This window comes from Rhinopithecus bieti, unplaced genomic scaffold, assembly GCF_001698545.2.
Source record: "Rhinopithecus bieti isolate Rb0 unplaced genomic scaffold, ASM169854v2 scaffold_21726, whole genome shotgun sequence".
In the NCBI taxonomy this organism is placed as follows: Eukaryota; Metazoa; Chordata; class Mammalia; order Primates; family Cercopithecidae; genus Rhinopithecus; species Rhinopithecus bieti.
In genome coordinates this window covers 65,555-86,549 of record NW_016811100.1, presented here as the reverse complement: position 1 = coordinate 86,549, position 20,995 = coordinate 65,555, and the positions used below count along the sequence as shown (strand labels likewise).

Sequence of the window (20,995 nt, the reverse complement as noted above, 5' to 3'; positions counted from 1 at the left end):
TCTAGGGGAGGGCCACACTGAGTGTATCTTACAACTGTAAGTACACTCTGAATTAAAAAAATATGGGAAAGGATTTTGCCCAAATTAATAAGCAAGAAAGTGGCAGAACTGGGCAAAAACAACAACAAAAAATCTCTGTTAAGCTATTAATATATACAAACAGGAATATAGCAGCTTGTTTGGCTCCTCTCTTATTAATTAAATATACAGGGCCTACCTTTTACTAGGCTCTTCCTGAAAGAAACACAGCCATACAAAACATCTTTTCTGCCTTCAAGAAGTATATAATGGTGCCTACATAACAGAGATGCCTATATAAGTATCTATAAAACAAAAAAGTCTGGGATCAATATCAGAAGAATGACACAGAGTGAGAAACATAAATTCAAAAAAGGAGTAGTCACTTTCGGCCAGGATACTGTGAAAATCTTCACACAATAAGAGCTTAATATATGTTGACTGTGAAGGCATTATGGAAAACTCAGGTAAGACTTGGAAGGACTGATGGATTTTCCACAGGGAGCGATTGTGCCAGAAAGCACTCTAAGAATAGAGAGTAGCAGGGCCCAGGAAAAAAACACCGAAATCAGCCATGGGGTCTCAAATGGCAGAAGCAAGGTAGGGAACAGTGGGAAAGAAGGCTAGAAATGTAGATAGGGGCTAAAATACAGAGTTCATTGAAGGTCAAACTAAAAATTGTGAGCAAACAGGAGTAGCCTTTTGACATTCACGCTTCAGGAAGACTAAACTGACAGTAAACTACACTGGCTGAACTGGAGTGAGGAGAAGTACTGCTGCAGACAATACAGCGTCAAGAATTCCGTTCCTGAACTAGGTCGTATCAGCAGCAATGACAAGAAAGAAGTGTCTTCCCTTCGAACTGCGTGGGGACTGCTTTTGGATAAGAGCAAATTCCAAGAGAACAGAGCATTAACCTGTTAGGATTTGTAGCCCCACTACTCCCTGCACAATACTTTATTTACCCACAGTAGAGTCTCCAATAAAAAACTCAAAAATGGCAACCAGCAAAGTCTGATTTGAATCTTCACCACTAATGAGATAGCCAAAAGGCCATAGTCACAGCTTCTATTTCTCAAACCCAGTCATATTACAGTTAATGTGGCATTCCTCTCCAATCTTGTTCTTACAGCCTAAATCAAATTTTGCCAGAAGGCTTTAGAATTCTCCTTCCTTCGTCCAAATACACCACAGCATTTTTCTTTTAAAGTTTATAAACCCAATTTACACACACACACACACACACACACCAGAAAACCTTGCTGAAAACTCATTTATCTAGCAGAAAGTTTTTCTTTCAGGCAGCAATCAACATGCCTCTTTTTTTTTTTTTTTTTTTTTGAGACGGAGTCTCTGTGTCACCCAGCCTGGAGTGCAGTGGCATGATCTCGGCTCACTGCAACCTCCACCTCCCAGGCTCAAGTGATCCTCCTGCCTCAGCCTCCCAAGTGGCTGGTATTACAGGCGCCCACCACCACGCCCGGCTAACTTTCCTACTTTTAGTAGAGACGAGGTTTCACCATGTTGGCCAAGCAGGTCTCGAACTCCTGACCTCACCTCAGGTGATCCCCCACCTCGGCCTCCAAAAGTGTCGGGATTACAGGCGTGAGCCACCGCGTCCGGCCAACATGCTTATTTAGTTACTTATAGAGCCTGCCACATCATTAGTTCAACTACAAACTGCTGCTTATATTACCAAAGTTGTGCAAAGGCTCCAAAGTTGTGCAAGAGTAACCACTGAAATCAGACTCTGGTATATTAATAGTTGCAACATCTAAACAATCTTTATGTTTATTATTAGATTCAAAGCAATGCCAAATCACAAGTATTAAAAATATCTACGAAGAGTTTGTTTACTTTTCTGTGAAATATACTAGGATGTCATTTTAAGTGAGAATAACTGAATTTCTTTCTGCTTCAAATGGACATGAGCTCACCCGAAAATTATCAGTTGACACCGAACTTGACATATCCAAAACATCAGCGTCCCCAACAGACATACGTAAGTACACACCAGAGCACTGAACGACTTTACATTACTATTAAATAACCCCAGTTCACACGTGGCAAAAGTGCACAGAACTCGTTCATGCTTTCCTAACCCCGAAAGGGATTCTCCAGCCGTCAAGTAATGAGACGTGACTTATTCTGCCTTGAGAGTTAAAGGTGTTAAAAAAGCACATATATGTATATACTATATACATTTTTTAAAGCTTTCCTTTTCTCCTTCTCAGCTGCCTGTCCCACACCACAACGCGCCTTGCCCAGGCCTTGACAGATGCGTGCAGGTGGAGGAAGGTTGTTACTGGTCAGGAACTAAGACCCAGGCCCCAACACCTTCTGCTCTCCTAGGATTCCCTTTTTCTTTCTTCTGGGGCCGCGAAGAGACCTAACGCGAGGGGCTCTGGGGGTGAGGTGCAGTCATGTGAGTCGGGTCCCGGCGGCCCTGCGCTAGGCCTCCCCTCCTGTCACACACTTCCTGAATCGAGTGTCGCAAACGGCTGCCGCGGCCCTCAGCTGCAAGACTGGCCCGGTCGGGGGCCGCAGACCGGGCCTGGCCAGGCCGCGGCAGCTCGCAGTGCCCACGTCACCAGCTCCAGCACTGCGGAAATGGAGCGGCGCTGACGGGAGGGAGGCGCCGGGTGGAGTCCGCGTCCCCGCCACCGCCAGACGCCGTTTGCCCCTCAGCCCGGGTCCGGAGGCCGCCGACACTCGCCCGGCCGCGCCCGGGGCCCTCACCTGTGTCGCCGATTATGATGTACTTGAAGAGATAGGCGTACGCCATGGCCGCGGCCGCTCAGTGCCAGGGCACACGGCTCCTCCTCCCGCTACTGCTCCTCCTCCGCGCCCCTAAGCCCGGCGCCGCTCAGCCTCGAAACGCCAGGCCCCGCCCGCCGCCGCTGCCGCTGCTGTCAGCCGCCGGGAGTGAGTGGCTGTGAGAAAGCCGGACGAACTCACACCCGCAGAGCAGAAGGAGACAGCGCCCGACCGAGCCCAGCCGAACAATAACAGCCACCGCAGCACCTCCGCCCCGCCTCCGCGTTGACCCGGAAGTGCTGCGGCCGCCGGAGGAAGGGGGAGGAGCCCCGCACGCTGGCCGCGCCCGGTCGCCGCAGCACCGCCCCGCACCTAGCCGGAATTCCCCGGTCTCCTCTGTCTCCCGGCAGGGCGAGTCCGGGCTTTGGTTTTTCTGCGACGTTTGAGCGGGCGAGCCTGGCGGCCGGGAGACGCCGGGAACGGGGCTGGTGGGGAGGCAGAGGCCAGGTTCTGTCGCCTTCCGCCCTGCGGGGGGGCGCGGGGCACGTGGGGGGACGGCAGAGGCGGTGTTCGGTGCAGGGCCCCGCCCTGGGCTGCTGAAAATGTGTGTGAAAATGTGGGAGGCACACGGCGAGGGGGGGGGGGGGGGTGTTATTTCTGTGTTTGGCATCGGGGCTTGAAGGTGAAAATGGCAGTATTTATAAATGGGAAGCCGTAAATCTGGGACTGCGAAGTAAATCATGGTATGCGCGTACAGTGGAGTACTACGTTGCTCTCACCTGAGGTCAGGAGTTCGAGACCAACTTGGCCAACGTGGCGAAACCTCGTCTCTTCTAAAAATACAAAAATTAGCCGGGCGTGGTGGCGCTCGCCTGTAATCCCAGCTACTCGGGAGGCTGAGGCAGGAGAATCACTTGAACCCGGGAGGTGGAGGTTGTAGTGAGCCGAGATTGCACCACTGCACTCCAGCCTGGGCAACAGAGCGGGACTTTGTCTCAAAATAATAATAGTAAATAAAAATGAATAAAGCCTCTGGATCTGTCCTGGTTCTGAGGGCTGCTCAAAAAAAAAAAAAAAAAGCCTGATTTAGGTTAAGCAAAACCGAGACAGTCTGTATATGTGTGTGTATATAACATGCACCATATGTAATATATGAATTGTATACAATTTTTATCTGTAACAAATAGTGGGAAAACATTTACATACCCATATATGCATAATCAATCTGAAAGGAAAGGTAATTGGTGTTTAAGAGAAAGAAGGGAATGGGATTGGGGGGAAAATGTACTTTTCCCTGAATTTTTTTGTGCAGTTTGATGCTTTTTGCAGTGTTCGTGAGTTACCTGTTAAGAAATACTGTTAAAGGAAAAAACAAAATGACTATGCATTCGAGTAATAGTTATTGAATACTATGTTTCGTGTACTGCCAGGCATAGCAACTAGAGGCCCTGCATGTTCTATGTTCTGTTTTTCTACTTTCCTTTTTAAATCATCCAGCCCAAAATGTCACCACTCTGTTAAAAAAGAGCACAGGTTATGGAAGAGGAGGTGGAGAATAGAGTGTCAGGAAAGATTACTTAGAGATTATGATTTCTGAGCCAGGAACATGAATGATGTATAGAGTTTATCAAAAGAACAACAGTTTGGGGAAGGGAACCAAAGTTTATGGACAAGGAACAGAATGTGCAAAATTCCTGGATCTGTTGAGGGAATTTGAAGTTGCAGAAGGAATCTAATTGACTAACTCATATCCTCATAACCCATAACCTCATATGGAAGGAGAATCATTGCTGGGGAAAAGCGATTGGGATTTAGTAGCCCTGCTTCTTTTTGCCTAATACTCTTCTCTTTGGGGCCTCTCATTATATAATTAGTGCTGACATCATCATGCTGGGTAGATGTGGAGAGTTGCTATGTGCTTTGGATGGCCTTGCCAAATATGAACTCACAAGGTTTTTCTGGAATATTTGGAAGGGATTTTACTAAAGGGTGAGGGATGGCACGGAAGAATTTGACATGAAAAACTACCTGGAATCGCAAAATTTGGTTCATTCACCTTTAGTTTGAGGAAGGGGAGGTCCCTGCCCAAGGCTTCCAGGTTTCAGATGTCATTTTGTCCCTCCCACTTGAGTGCCTTCACCCAAGTCTTCCTGGGTGATAGAGGAGAAACTCAAGTCTTCACTCACAAGATAGAGGGACGTGGCCTTCCTTCACCAACAGCCTCAACTGGACAACTCTGTCAGGATGTTACACAAATGCCTGGCATCCTAGGAGTCAGGAGTATTCTTGCATTGTTAGAGGAGGAGAATACCTGGAGAGGTCTCTTGTGCCAGGTTATGCAAGGCCTTGTATGTTATGTCACCATGCATTTAGAACTTTACCCAGTAGACAAAAGGGAAAATGTGACAGGAAACAGGGTCAGAACTGGGTATGTAACAAAAATCATAGAAATGGGTATAAAGCTATAGAGGTAATGTGTTATAAGGAGAATAACTTAGGAAACCTGGCTTCTGGTCTTGGCTGTACCTGTAACTGATTGGATTAATGTGAAGAATCGTTTAGCCTCTTAAAGCTTCAGAGCACAGGTTGCGATAGCTTGTGCCTGCAGTCCCAGCTACTTGGGAGGCTGCAGAGGGAGGATAGCTTGGGAGTCGAGGCTGCAGTGAGCTAAGATGGTGCCACTGCACTCCAGCTTGGGCTATAGGTTGAGACCCTGTCTTAATAAATAAAATAATTATTAAAAAAATAATTTTAAAAAACTTATGAGTGGTTCAGTGCACTTGTCTATAAAGTAAAGGAGTTAAGTGTTTCTTAAAAGGGCTATTCCAAGCATGAAGTCTTAATTTTCTGCTTAACCAGTGTCCAAATCTAAAGCCATCTGTAAAGAAGGTAGTAATCCTCTTGTGAAAATGCAAGGGCCATAGATGTCAAATGCATATTGTTCTGACTGATTGATTGAGAGGAGGTCTCGCTCTGTCATCTAGGCTGGAGTACAGTGACCCAATCATGGCTTACTGCAGTCTTGACCTCTTGGGCCCAGGTGATTGTCCTGCCTCAGCCTCTTGAGTAGCTGGGACCACAGGCACATGCCACCACACCCCAATCATTTGTAATTATTATTATTTGGAGAGATGGAGACTCCCTGTTTTACCCAGGCTGGTCTTGAACTACTGGCCTCAAGCAAGTCTCCCACCTTGAAGGACAGGATTTTCAAGTTCTTTTCTGGGCTTCAGTTTTCTTATTTGGAAAATGTGGATAATAACTGCTTCACAAAGTCCATTTAGGATCAACTAAAATAATGTATGTGAAAATACCATGTAACTTATGAAAAATGTATACCTAATACATAAAACTCTTTGTGCTGTATAATTTTTAGAAATTGCCTTGAGGGACTGAGTGCGGTGGCTCACGCATGTAATTCCAACACTTTGGGAGGGAAAGGCTGGAGGATCCGTTGAGCCTAGGAGTTCAGGATCAGCATGGGTTACATGGTGAGATCCTGTCTCTACAGAAAATTTAAAAGGAAAAAAGAAATTACCTGGAGGAAGTAAAGGCCTAATCACTATATAAATTCATGGTTTAAAATTAGCTTCATTCCTGGCTCTATTTTATGTCTCTACCTTTTTATCCTATGTATGACTCATAATATTTTGTTATATTTTCTATAAACCTATAATCTCTTTTAAATCCTCTTGGAAAAAATACAGGGTATAAATAAAAATCACATAAACCTCATTTAAAACATGTTCTTTAGCCCATAAAATCCAAACATATTTTTCAAGAAAAGTTCCCTAGACAAAATAAGAGAAATAAACCTCTCTTCCATTAAATATAGTATACTTCCTGGGTTTTCCATTCAGTTTGATTTTCGGCTATTTTCAGTCTCTCTCTTAGGATATATTGTGATAACTCTGTCTCTCAGCCTTACATCATATGTGGTCTGAATGTCATAACTGAAATTTCAAGATTGTAACACTACATTCTTCAGTGTCTCCTAATCAAATTCTCCATGACATTTTCGAGTACAATGCTATGTTTGAAGTTTGCATTTGCTTCTCCCAACCAAACTTTCGTGTTTGTATTTTCTCTGGTTTTAATTACTCTCAGGCTTTGGGAAGAGGGATAGGGTGGAGTGGAATGGGAGAAGGTGGTTGGGAATACTGTAATCTTGAGGTTTTTGCCTTCGTTTCAATGGTTCCTTAGCCAATCCTTCTGAAATGGTATGCAAAACTGATAGTGAGGTATATATTTGCACATGTACACTTTTATGGGAGAGATTCTTTCATGACCCCGAAGAACAATTGTGAAATGCCTTCCTTCAGCCCTCTCCAAATACCATAACAGAACTAATTTTCCAGCAAATACTTAAACTCGTTACCAGTTTTTTGTTGTTGTTGTTTTGTTTTTTTGAGAAAAAAGTCTCGCTCTATCACCCAGGCTAGAGTCTGGTGGTGCAGTTTCAGCTCACTGCAGCCTCCACCTCCCGAGTTCAAGCAATTCTCATGCCTCAGCCTCCCAAGTAGCTGGGACTATAGGCGCATACCACCATACCCGACTAATTTTTGTATTTTTAGTAGAATTGGAGTTTTGCCATGTTGACCAGACTGGTCTTGAACTCCTGGCCTCAAGTGATCCACCTGCCTTGGCCTCCCAAAGTGCTGGGATTACAGGTGTGGACCAACACACTCAAACTCAGTACCAGTTTTGGAAGAAGAAATAATTAGATTCAAATCCTGACTTTGCCAGTCAACATCAGTTGAGCGATCTTGGATAGATTACTAAATGCTGTAAGCCTTAGTTTCCCCTCTGAGATGACATATATAAAATGTCTAGCACTGTGTCAAGCACACAGAGGACACTTCTTAAACATTGAGGTTGCTTCCCCCTTCCTTTCCTCTCCTCCTTGTCCTCCACCTTCAACCTGTTAATAAGAACTGTAGCTGTGAAGAAAATGTATCTCTCCCTCTACCCCAGCTCACCCAACTGGCAATAACAAAAAAACACAGGAGGCTGGGCGCAGCGGCTCACACCTGTAATCCCAGCGCTTTAGGAGGCCAAGACGGGTGCATCACCTGAGGTCAGGAGTTCGAGACCAGCCTGGCCAACATGGCGAAACCCCATCTCTACTAAAAAATGCAAGAATTAGCTTGGCGTGGTGGCATGCACCTGTAGTTCCAGCTACTCGGGAGGCTGAGGCAGAAGAATCATCTGAACTCAGGAGGGGGCAGTTGCAGTGAGCTGAGATTGCACCCCTGCACTCCAGCCTGGACGACAGAACAAGACTCAGTCTCCAAAAACAAACAAAAAAAACCATAGGAGTTAAATGAGCCCAACAAGGACCCTGCCTTAAAGGAGATTAGAGTCTTGTGCTAAGTCATAAATAGCTTTGGCCTGATGAAGGCTACAGGAGAGGTGCTCTATTATTTTAGAGAGTACAATTTTTGGGGGGGAAATGAGGGTAGGTTTTGTAGAGGGAGAGTCTCTTAAGCTGGGTCTTCAAGGGCATTATCTTTTATAGCTATTGCCTTAGCCTAGTCATTCCAGGTGCTTCAACAACCCTCCTTATTGTGCTTTGTTTTTCTCATCTACTTGATATGCCATTTCTAGTCTAGTTGGATAACATTCTTAGTAATATTTCTTGTTTTGCTTTTCCATTCATGACCTATTTCTGGTTAGCTTATTATCCCAATATTCATTGTTTCTGGTTCAATAATCTGGTTCCATGTTGAAGCCAGAAGTGACTGTTTTCTCTTTTCCATTCCGTTCTGCTCTTCCTTCAGAAAGCTACCTGAAGAGTCAAAAATTGGTGACAGCAAATTCACATCCTCAGTCAAAGTGTGCGTAGGTAGGAGAAAAAAGTTTGTTTTATATGTAGGCTATTCTTTGTACCAATGGACTGATCATTAGTAATGGAAAGGACTGACATAAGTGTATGGAACAGAAACAATGAATATTGGGATAATAATAAGCTAATTTTATAAAATAGTGCGTTGAAAATATAACTGTATGGCCAGGCATGCTGGCTCACACCTGTAACCCCAGCACTTTGGGAAGCTGAGGTGAGAGAATCACATAAGCCCAGGAATTCAAGACCAGCCTGGGCAAAATAGTGAGACCCTGTCTGTATAAAAAATACGTATATTTTTTGAGATGAGGTTTCTGTCACTCAGGCTGAAGTGCAGTGGTGCAATCATGCTCACTGCAACCTCAGCCTCCTGGGCTCAAGTGATCCTCCCACCTCAGCCTCCTAAGTACCTGGGACAATAGGCACACACCACCACACCTGGCCAACTTTAAAAAAATTATTTGTATAGCCGGGCATGGTGGCTCACACCTGGTATAGCAGCACTTTGGGAGGCCGAGGCAAGTGGATCACTTGAGATCAAGAGTTCAAGACCAGCCTAGCTAACATGGTGAAATCCCATCTCTACTAAAAATACAAAAATTAGCTGGGTGTGGTGGCATGTGCCTGTAATCCCAGCTACTTGGAAGTCTGAGGCAGGAGAATCGCTTGAAGTGGGAGGTGGAGGTTGCAGTGAGTCGAGATGGTGCCACTGCACTCCAGCCTGGGCAATAGAGTGAGACCCCATCTTAAAAAAAAAAAAACACTATATAATATATATTGAATTAATAATTAATATAGAACTTAAAAGTGAATTAAAAACTAGAATAATACTCTGAAATTAATTGTTTTTTCTAAATCCTAGAGATTTGCTTAGTGCATTCAACAAAGAAAATAGTCAGGAGAAAGGCTCCGTTTTGGATTCCAGAAAGTCTGAATTACAGTCTCTTCCTTGCCACTAACTAGCTGTCCTTGAGAAAGTCCTCTTCAAACTTTCATCATCTGTTCAAAAGAGATAATAATTCTGGTTACTTACATAATAGCATTTCTAGTAATAGATGTGAAGACACTCTGAAAAGTACATTATTGCTAGGAGAGAATATATATACCAAGTTGCAGGTGGATTATTTTCTACAAGTGTATCCAAGTATATTAAGAGAATAATTCCTACAGAACCAGGTAACATCAGTAGTATTTTATCATCTGCATTGTTGAATTTTTTTTTTTTTTTTTTTGTTAGTGGAGACCAGATTTTGCAATGGTTTCAAACCCTACTCTTCATTTATCTTTAATATGTTCTATGTTTTATGTTAAATAGTGGATGTTCCTTGCTTTGGAAAATTTGGGATTGGAATGGGAATGAGATATTGAAAATATCGTTTACATGGTGCTAAAGAGAGAACTACTCATTATTCTTTGTTTTTTGTTTGTTTATTTTGGCTTTACTGCTTCTTGTAGAGCAGGGCTTACCCCATGGGCAATGTGCCCAGAGTAGTGGTACTTGTTACTCTTAGAGATGTCTCAATTAATTTTAACCTCTATGCCTAATTGGTGTTTAAATTTTGATAAAGAAAAATTCGTTTTTTCTTTATTCTTCAAGAAATGGTAAGCTATCTTTGTCCCTATGGGAGATGTGGACAGAGAAAACTTTCTGTCTCTGATGTCTTTTGTGTGAGACAAGATCTTAGGAAATAAATAACTGGTGCAGGAAATTGTGAGATTACATTTCACCCCCTTTTCTGTCTCCTCCCTCTTTTATATAATCTTTTTTTTTTTAATTTTTTTTTTTTTTTTTTTTTTTGAGACGGAGTCTCGCTCTGTCGCCCAGGCTGGAGTGCAGTGGCCGGATCTCACCTCACTGCAAGCTCCACCTCCCGGGTTTACGCCATTCTCCTGCCTCAGCCTCCTGAGTAGCTGGGACTACAGGCGCCCGCCACCTCGCCCGGCTAGTTTTTGTATTTTTAGTAGAGACGGGGTTTCACTGTGTTAGCCAGGATGGTCTCGATCTCCTGACCTCGTGATCCGCCCGTCTCGGCCTCCCAAAGTGCTGGGATTACAGGCTTGAGCCACCGTGCCTGGCCTTTTATATAATCTTTATCTCTGCTTCTAACATTCTCATTATCAGAATTTCCAACATATGTAATGAGAGAGAGAAAAATTGCCACCACAGGATCAAATTTCATTTCTAATATGGAGGAAATAGGAGTCTAGTTTTCCAAACATTTTTATTTTAAAAAAGAAAAGTTAAGCTATTAAAAGGATAAGTCTGTTCTCCAAAAAGTAAAATTATATCTCAGGACTCATATTAAAAAATCTGTAAGGTTAATTCAGGGTTGTGGCAAGAAAAATTGCTGTACATCCACTGCTCTTTTAAATTTCTCAATTTATGGAATCTGGAGATTAATTCTCAGAAACCTCTACAAATGTTCAGATTATGAGAAAATACTGCACAACCTTGAAGCAACAATAAACATTTGATCTCTCACACAATTTTTGTGCATCAGAAATCTTGCAGCAACTTACCTGGGTGATTCTGCCTTAAGGTCTCTCATATGTTGCACTTAATTTTTCAGCCAGGGCTGCAGTCATTTGAAGGCTTGACTGGGGCTGGAGGATTTTCATCCAAGATGACTCACTCACCCAGCTGTTGGCAGGAGACCTCAGTTCTTTGCCACACGGACTTCTTCGTAAGACTGTGTGAGTATCCTCATGACAAGGCAGTTGATTTCTTCCAGAGAGGGTGATCTGACATAGAACAAGGCAAAAACCTCAATGTCTTTGTATGACCTAGCCTCAAAAGTTGCGTATCATCACTTCTGGTGTATTCTGTTAGTCCCACAGACCAGCTGTGATAAAATGTAGGAAGGGACTACACATGAGCATTTATGCCAGAGGCAAAGGTCATTGGGAGCCACCTTGGTAGCTGGCTGCCACAAACCTGAATAGATAAAGAAATAAAAACGTAATCTAATAAATATCATCTGAAGTCAGATACATTTTGAGTCGAATAACTTTCATGTAATCTATCTAAATACAATTTTATTATAAACAGATTAGCCTGTAAAGAAGTTTGTGGTGATTTTGGTTTTATATACTACTAGAAATATTGTATTTTATTTTATATTTTTTTGAGATGGAGTCTTACTGTGTCACTCAGTCTGGAGTACAGTGGTGCAATCTTAGCTCACTGTAACCTCTGCCTGCCAGGTTCAAGCGATTCTCCTGCCTCAGCCCCACTGGTAGCTGGGATTACAGGCAAGTGCCACTACGCTGGCTAATCTTTTCGTATTTTTAGTAGAGACGGGGTGTCACCATGTTGGCCAGGCTGGTCTCAAACATGTGATCTGCCTCAAGTGATCTGCCTGCCTCAGACTCCAAAAGTGCTGGGATTACAGGCATGAGCCACTGTGCCTAGCCTGCTAAGAATATTTTAAATAAGGAACTGAAAAATACTTATTTTAGGCCAGTGCTATGGCTCAAGCCTGTAATCCCAGCTACACAGGAGGACTGCTGGAGGCCAGGAATCCCAGATCAGGCTGAGCAACATAGCAAGACCCCATCTATAAAAAAATAAAAATAAATTAGCCAGGCATGGCGGCATGTAGCCTTAGCTACTTGGAAGGATCACTTGAGCCCAGGGGTTTGAGGCTACAGTGAGCTATGATTGTGTCACTTCATTGTAGCTGGGGTGACAGAGTGAGACCCTGTCTCTAAACAACAACAGCAACAATAATTGTGTAGTCATTAGCAAGCAATGAGTTTCTGATTAAAAAAAGAAAAATTGTGTAGTCAGAAAAGAAAGATAAAGCATATTTTTTTTCAGTTTTTAAAAAAAGTTACATGCAAAGCAATTGTTTTGAGGCTAGAATACAATGACAAAGTAGCTCCTAAAAAGGATTTTTTTAAAGAATAATTGCTGTTTGTTTCCATTCCACGTCCTTAGGGATTCATGTGAACAACAGAGTAAACCATTTATTTATACTTTTTCATGAACTTTGAATCATTTTTTAGAAACTGAATGTTTTCCTGCCTGTGAAAACTCTTATATCCAAATACTATAGCAGCTATTATCATTATGAGTAACATTGTATATTGTGCATCACTTTGCATTTTAAGTTTCAGGCTAACAAAATTTACACTAAATGGGGGTGGTAGGAAGCACTGCCTTTAGCTAAGCAAGTTTAAAGTATAAACCAGGAGGGAAGCTTCACTATCATTTGATTCCCCAAAAGTACCTTTTCTGATACTACGGTTTAGTAATCTTTGTTAGAAGAACTGCAGGCTTATGTAATTTTGAAATCTTATCTTGAAGTTTTTATTACCAGACTTAACTGAAGAACATTTTTTACTCTTAGTAAATGGGCATTTTAATTTTCTTGATACTGTATCTGATACAAATTATAATACGAAAGCGTCTGTTTGAAAGAATGGAGTATTCAGCATCGATACACCATACTTTTTGTTGATTTTTTCTTTAGAAAATCAATTATAGACAAAACCTCTTTAGAACTAGATCCTTCTTCCTCTTTTGAATTAACTGCATGCATTTCTGAAAGGTTCTTCTTTCACTTCACCTCAAAAGACACTGAATCCAAACACTAGTGGTGAGATTGTCTAATCTGAACTCTGAGATAAGCTATTTTGCTTTTAAAAAACAAAAAACAGACAGGTTATTGAATTACTAGTTGAAATACAAAAACGAAATTACTTACCTTTTCTTTCCTAGAAATAAGCAGAGATGAGGAAGTATACATGTAACGTATTTTCTGATAAATGACCCAGTAGATAGGAAATTGAAAGTAGACTCAGTTTACAGGGATCCTTCAAGTAGTGTTAATTCACTCAAGAAAAATGTAAAGTTATTTAAGTAAATAACAATTTAATGATTTATTTAATGTAATCATATGAGAAAGAATATTTGAGACCTGTCATTCAGATGCCAGGCCCTCTGCCAAGTGCTATGGATAAAGAGAGAGGTAGACTTACCATGAACCTAATGAAGCTTAATTTCAGGGCCCCTAATTTGCAGGAACATCTTTTAATACAAATGTGTTCACATGATCAATTTTCTATTTTGCAAATAAAAGTCATAAAAGTAAGATATTTAAACCTTAATCAGTGAATTCTATTGTCTCTCTTTAGTCTTCACTTCCATCTATGACACTTTCCCTTGTGTTGAGAGGTGTTAGAGAATATCCACAGGTTTTTTTTGTTTTTGTTTTTTTGGTACCGGTTAAGGAAGAGTACTGTTGAAGATACATTTAGTTTTGTAAGATATATTAATTTGATCAGTTGCATGTGTAGTTGAATTATTGCAAAGAGTTGTCCAGTATAGACATGGCTTCCAGAGATACTGCAATCTCTACTGTGCTGATTCACACTGCATCATATGATATAGAGGTTGTATCTTAATATTAGCGTGTTCTACTGTATTTGCTTTTTGTTACTAAATTACTAAATAACCTTAGAGGCTAAAGACAATACAGCATTGTGAGATAATAAGGGAGTGTTGCCTTTAGCCTCTAGGGTTGTAGTAAATCTGGGCATGGTGTCACTGGATTCTCTACTCAGGATCTCGTAAGACTAAACTCAAGGTGTTGGCTTGGTTGCATCCTCTTCTGGCACTCAGAGTTCCTTTCCAAGCTCACATAGTGTGGCCAGATTCTTCTCCTTGCAGTCATTATTTCCTTGTTGGCTCTTACCTGGGAGTTGCTCTCAGCAACTAGAGGTCACTTGAACAACTTACCACATGACCTACTGTATTTCCAGAGCCGGCAATAGAGAATCTCCCTCAATTTTAATCCTTCATGCTTTGAATCTCTTTCTCAGGAAGGGTGCTGTTCCCTTTAAGGACTCAACTGATAGATCTGGCCCACCTAGGATCATCTTTCTATCTCAAAGTCAACTGATTTGGAACATTATTCACATCTACAAAATCCCTTCACAGCAGCACCTAAATTAGTGTTTCAACAACTGGAAAAAGATATGTGTATGCCAGGGTGCAAAAATCTTGGGAGTCATCTTATATTTCTACCTACCACACCTGCTGTGCCCAGCATTGAAAGTATATGGGTTAATGAGTTTTACCTATTATAAAGCTTTTCAACTCAGAATGTGTATTTTCAAAGACTTGGAAGAACATTCAAACATAAAGAAAATGAAAACATTTTCCAAAAGCTCACACAGCTGGAATACACCATTTTAGCAGCAATGTTTCTATTAAAACTAGTAAGAATTTATAGACTCCTGATTTATTTATTAAAAACCTTGATGTGTTTATTTATTAGAACGAAGAGTTCATAAGAAGTTAACAGCATGTGCAATGAAAGCAATAAAGATGAATGATAAAATGAATTAAAGCTAGGTACAGTGGTGCATCTTGCTTGTAATCCCAGCACTTAGGGAAGCTGAGGTGGGAGGATTGCTTGAGCCCAGGAGTTTGAAATCAGCCTGGGCAACAGTGAGAACTTGTCTCTACAATAATAATAACAAAAAAAAAGTTAGCAGGCCACTATGGCATGTGCTTGTAGTCCCGGCAACTTGGGAAGCTGTGGTGGCAGGATTGCTTGAGCCCAGGAGACTGAGACTGGCTGCAGTAAGCCATGTTCCTGCCACTTCACTTCAGCCTGGGTGACAGAGCAAGACCTTGTCTTAAAAAAAAAAAAAGAAGACTCAGTGCCTTTCTTGAACTCAGAAGAAAGGGACCCCTGCCCCGAACCCTGCGTTTTAGAGTACCTTGTCTATCACAAATGTCAAAGCACAAAGATATTTGTTTTTCTTTTTGACCTCATGGTTGCAGGAAGCTGGCTGAGAACAGGAGAGAATGGCTTGGAGGAGAAAAAGCTGTTTCAAGTTGGCCACCCCAAATCACCCAGATGGGTGTCCAGGCAAATCAGGGCCCCTAGACACTTGCTCTTCTTTTCCTCTTCTGCTTGGCTGGTATTGTTTTGAGAGGTGAACTTCTAGGAGGGCAAGAATTTTGTGTGTGTGTGAAACAAGAGAAAGGGTATCTGCTTAATCTAGCTCCCTGAGGAACTTAATCAAGTCACTCCTGTTCTGGCATTTGGGTGGGTCCAGGCAGCACCCAAGAGTCCAGGACATCACCAGTTCCAGCTCAGTGACAGACTTTGTATGGAAGAATTGGGAAGGAGAAAAACGTAAGCATGATTCCTGTATATTTTGCCTGATGAACAAAGTAATGCAATTAATTGAGGTAGGAGAAGATCAGGTATGTGGGAAAAAGGAGAGTGAAGCAAAGATTCTGTTTTGGACATGTTGAATTGAGATACCAGTAGGCTTCTAAGTGATCTCGGATGAGCAATTGGACATTTGAATATGGAGCTTGGGGGAGTGGCCTGAGATTGAGATAGAAATACTGCATAGCTGGTATAATTGTGGGGGCCAAATGTTTTTTCAAGTATCTGCTAGACAATTGTAGTTCCTCTATTGTAGATTACATGCTTGTGTCCTTTACCTATATATCTACTGAATCTCTCACAGTTATTCTTAAAATTTCCTAAAAGTTTAATGCAATAAAAAATGTTTAACAAACTACCTTAAATCATCTAATTTTACAGCAAGCCTGGTACAGGTTTTAAATTTTGACTAATGAGAGTTGTGACCTCCACAGACAAATTTTAAAATCGTCAGCATATAACAAATAAGAAAAACATATTTGTTGTCCACAAGGAAATGATGTATGCTTTATGTTCACAAAGCAAGGATATATTATGTCTCCCAAGGGAGCTCACAGGCTGGTATGTATAGTAAATCAGGCTTAGAAACCTGATTTCTCTGTATATCAGGAGTGAATCCGTCTTTCAGGAATGGACTTACATTTACCTAGTTTATGAGTCTGATTTTTAAAAGCAGAAGGTCAAATTGCAATGCGAAATCATTGTCCCAGCGACAGGGATATTTTAAATTTGTGCAACTAGCTTTTTGTTATCCTGGACAATAATGTCTATGGAATGTTTAAAGACCTTAAGCTAAGAGAACTTGAGTCACCCATCTCACTTTAGGGATGATCTTTCCAGGGAAAAACATCAATCCCAATGCCTTTAATCAGCTCATTCACTCTCTTGCTTCATCAGTCCTAACCACACCCTGTTGTCTCACTCTGAACAGCGCCATTTATCTCTTTGGCCTCTACAGGCATTTATAACCCTGGCCCTAATGGCTTTGCCCACGTAGCAAATACTTTGATGAATGAAAAACTTCCATGAATCATGTTTAAAACAAGTTTTTTTTTGTGGTTGAAGTTCTTGAGATCTAAACCATGAGTCATGTTTTAATAGCGAATACTGCTTTTTATCTCTGAGACCTTCCTTTTTTCAGGGTTTAAGGCTGACTAGCCTCACTTGTGATGACAGTCATTTTAGATAATTTAACAAATTCAATCAAATTACTATCCAATTCTGGCCCTGGGATCCAATCTGGATCTTCAGGTCACTCCCATAATTTTATTTTGCAGTATATTAAGCCTCCAGCTTCATTAATTACTGACCATATGACCTGGCCATGCCATTGATTCCATGTGTATTTCAGTTTCTTCATCTGTAAAATGGGAAAAAGAATATCAAAAGTGATAGGATTACTGTGCAGTGCTGAGGTTGTGGAAAGCACATGGATCATTCCATGTGGCAGGGAAATCCCCTTCACGGGGCAGCTCACCAATTGCTAGGTAAGTTCCTGAACCCATCATTGGCAGGAGGCACGGCATTCTGTTTGAACTGGCCATTCTCAGGCTGAGCACTGCCATACAAGTGTATGCTGGGCATTTTGAGTTGTTAGAATGATGGCAAGTGGAGGTCAGGGATGCTAAACATCATACGATGCACTTGAAAGCACTGCAGAGCAAAGAACTGGTCAGCCCCAAGTGCTAGTTGCACCTGCTGCTAAGAAAAACTACTGGAGGGCCAGGCGTGGTGGCTCACGCCTGTAATCCTGGCACTTTGGGAGGCCAAGACAGGCAGAGTGCTTGAGCTCAGGAGTTTGAGACCAGCTTGGGCAACATGGTGAAACCCCATCTCTACAAAAAAATTCAAAAGTTAGTTGGGCATGGTGGCATGTGCCTGTAGTCTCAGCTATTCGGGAGGCTAAAGCATGAGAATTGCTTCAAACTGGGAGACTGAGATCATGCCACTGCACTCCAGCCTGGGCAACAGAGAGAGACTCTCTGAAAAAAAAAAAAAATGACTGCTATAGGCAAGAGAGTCACCCTTGAAGCTCACTGGCTGCATGGGAGGATATGGGTGTTGAAAAACGTCTGGAAGAAAGTGGGAAGCAGGAGCAGGGAAGGCAACCAACAACAGCTATTATAGATGCAGATTTTGGAGGCAGACAGCCTGGGATTTAAAACTTTGCTCTACTACTTTTGAGCTGTGTGATCAAGCTAATGAAACTTTAAAAGCCTTACTTTCTTTAGTAAGTAAAAAATGAAAAATAATACCTGCCCTTTAGATTGCTGAGAAGATTAAGGAAAGAATGTATGAGTCTGTCAAATGTCCTGGTCCACAGAAGGGGCTCAATGTCTGCATTCCCTTTGTTCCTGCTAGGATGTACATTAGTTTACAGTGCAGCCACTTGATAGCATCTGAAGGGATCAGTACCTTGCTATTTCCAACAAATGTGTTTTGAGGTGCTAATATCTTCTAATGAGGGTGTGAGCTGTCATTTAAACCATTAGATTAGGAGTATTGCAGATGGTCCCAGCACAATGTGATATGTCACAGATGGCTCATAATAGCTAGTCTGTATTAATAAGCAAGACTAGACATATCAGTTTTAGCTCTGGGTTTTTGTTTCCTTCTTAAGTATACTATTGTTGTATAAAATAAATGTATGCACACGTTTGCTTGTCTCTTTCTCTCTACACACACACACACACACACACACACACACACACACACACACACACACACACATTTTTTTCCTTATATAGACGGAGACTCATTATGTTGCCCAGGCTGGTCTCAAACTCCTGGGCTCAAGTGATCCTCCCGCCTTGGCCTCCTTCCTAAAGTGTTTGCAGGTATAAGCCACCATGTCTGGCCTGTTTTATAATTAGGCAAAAATGCATAAGAAAATGATCTCCATTCTGTTTTTTAGGCTGGGTATGGTGGCTCTCACCTATAATCTCAGCACTTTGGGAGGCTGAGGTGGGTGGATTGCTTGAGATCAGGAATTCAAGACCAGCCTGACCAACATGGCAAAACCCTGTCTCTACTAAAAATACAAAAATCAGCTGGGCGTGGTGGTGGGTGCCTGTAATCCCACCTACTCAGGAGGCTGAGGCAGGAGAATCACTTGAACCCAGGAGGCAGAGGTTGCAGTGAGCCAAGATCATGCCACTGTGCTCCAGCCTGGATGACAGAGCAAGACTCTGTTTCAAAAAACAAACAAACAAAAGAAAAGAAAATGAATAATCTCCATTCTGTTTTTTAGTGCATCTGCTTCCCTTCAAACACAGGCCATTATGAACACTGTTCCCTGTTTGAAAGTTAACTCATACTTTTATTTCTTCCAGATTCTATGTAAATTATTGATTCCTCTGGAAAAGCCTCCTTGATTTTCCAGATTAGATAGGTCTTTTGTTTTTGTTCTTATAGTCTTGCGTTTTTGTTGTTTATTGCTACTTTACAAATCACTCCAAAATCCTGTGGTTTAAATACTAACAGGATATCATTTCTCATAATTCTTTTGGTTGATGTATTAGTCTGTTCTTACACTGCTATAAAGAACTACCTGATACTGGGTAATTCATAAAGAGAAGAGGTTTAATTGGCTCATAGTTCCACAAGCTGTACAGGAAGCCTGGCTGGGGAGGTCTCAGGAAACTTACAATCATGACAGAGGTGAATGGGAATCAGGAACAATCTTCACATTGTGAAGCAGGATAGAGAAAGTGAAGGGGGAGGTGCTCCACACTGTTAAACAACCAGATCTTGTGAGAAGTCACTCTCACGAGTACAGCAAGAGGGAAATTTGTCCCCATGATCCAATCACACCCCACCAGGTCTCTTCCCCAACACTGTGGATCTCAGATGGAGACATTTGGGTGGGGACACAGCTTCAAACAATATCAGTTGACCAGGTGATTCTGCTTCACGGAATGTTGTGTCAGCTGGGGTACTGAGATAGCTGCAAGGTCACAAGGCTTGTATATCGTGCTGGCCACCTACTAGGAGCTCAGCAGGGGTTTTTGGCCAGGCTCCTTGGTTAACTCTTAGATGGACATCTTTATGTGGCTGCTTGGCTTCTTCACAGACTGGCAACTGGATTCTAAGAAAGTGCATTCCAAGAGGCCTAATCCCATGTGCAAGTTCATCAAACTTCTGCTTACACTATGTTTTTAATGTCCCAATGGTGAAAGTTAATTGTATGGCCCAACACCAGGACATGGGGGCTACGATGTCCGGCGGAGTCAAAGGAATGAGAAGAGACAGGTTAAGAGTACATAAGGTGGGTCCAGGGGGCCAACGCTGGTATGGAGGCTGTGAAGACCCTGAGCTCTGGGAGCCCAAACTATTTATTGGTGATCAAACAAAGAAGCAGGTGGTATGGACATGTGGATGTGGGGGTAAACAGGTGAGGGTGTGAGGGTAGAAAGGTAGCAGTGCATCAAGCATAGCTGTGACAGTTTAGCATTTTCTTTGATGCACATAGAATATGTTCTGCTGCTTGAGATAATAGAGAACATGTTTATGAGCCTGGGAGAGCAACCAACAAGTCTGTGTATATTCCAGAGGCCACAAGGGGTTTTATGCCCTGAGCTCTGAATTTCATCCAAGTCATGAGGGGTTTTATGCCCTGGGCTTAGATTTGTGGTGTGGCAGGGCAGGCTTCTACCCTTTGGCACAGAGCTTGGTGTTCCAAAGGCCATGAGGGGTTTTAGACCCTGGACCCTGGACATCTTCCAAGACTCTTATATTATGACAGACAAGCGAGTCCTGCCTCAGCTCTTCTACCAACATGTCTTCCTTTTCTTTTTTTGCAAAACCGCCACAGCTATCTTTCCTTGTTCTCGATGGCAGCTTTCTCTACAGAGGTGGCTTCCACATCTGCAGACTATACAAAGACAACACAGATTAAAAACACAATCATTATCGAAATCACAGAGCCTCCAAGTGTCTTGATCCGTTTTAGTGGGTTAATAGCTGCTAATCCGTCTGTAGCTCCTTCAAGCACTTCAGTTCCTGGCATTGGTGTCATATGTGCCTGAGAGGCTTGAAATACGTGTTCCTTCAGTTTTGCAATATCCAAAGATAAATTTCCAGTATGACCTTTTAAATGTCTCTTCACTTTTTCCCACTCATGCTCTGTTTTATTATACAGATAAGTAGTCATGTAAAAATTAGAGGTATTTCAATCACATTG

At 42.1% G+C, this 20,995-nt stretch overlaps 1 protein-coding gene across 1 annotated transcript in view; it reads right to left on the bottom strand.

Moving 5' to 3' along the window:
* Nucleotides 1-3,140, bottom strand: part of RAB2A (RAB2A, member RAS oncogene family) — a 106,406-nt gene extending 103,266 nt beyond the window's left edge. The window contains exon 1 of the mRNA XM_017893476.1: nucleotides 2,758-3,140. Coding sequence (XP_017748965.1) covers nucleotides 2,758-2,803 — 46 coding nt within the window. The 5' untranslated portion in view covers nucleotides 2,804-3,140. The remainder of the gene's footprint in view (nucleotides 1-2,757) is intronic.
* Between the last annotated feature and the right edge of the window lie 17,855 nt (nucleotides 3,141-20,995).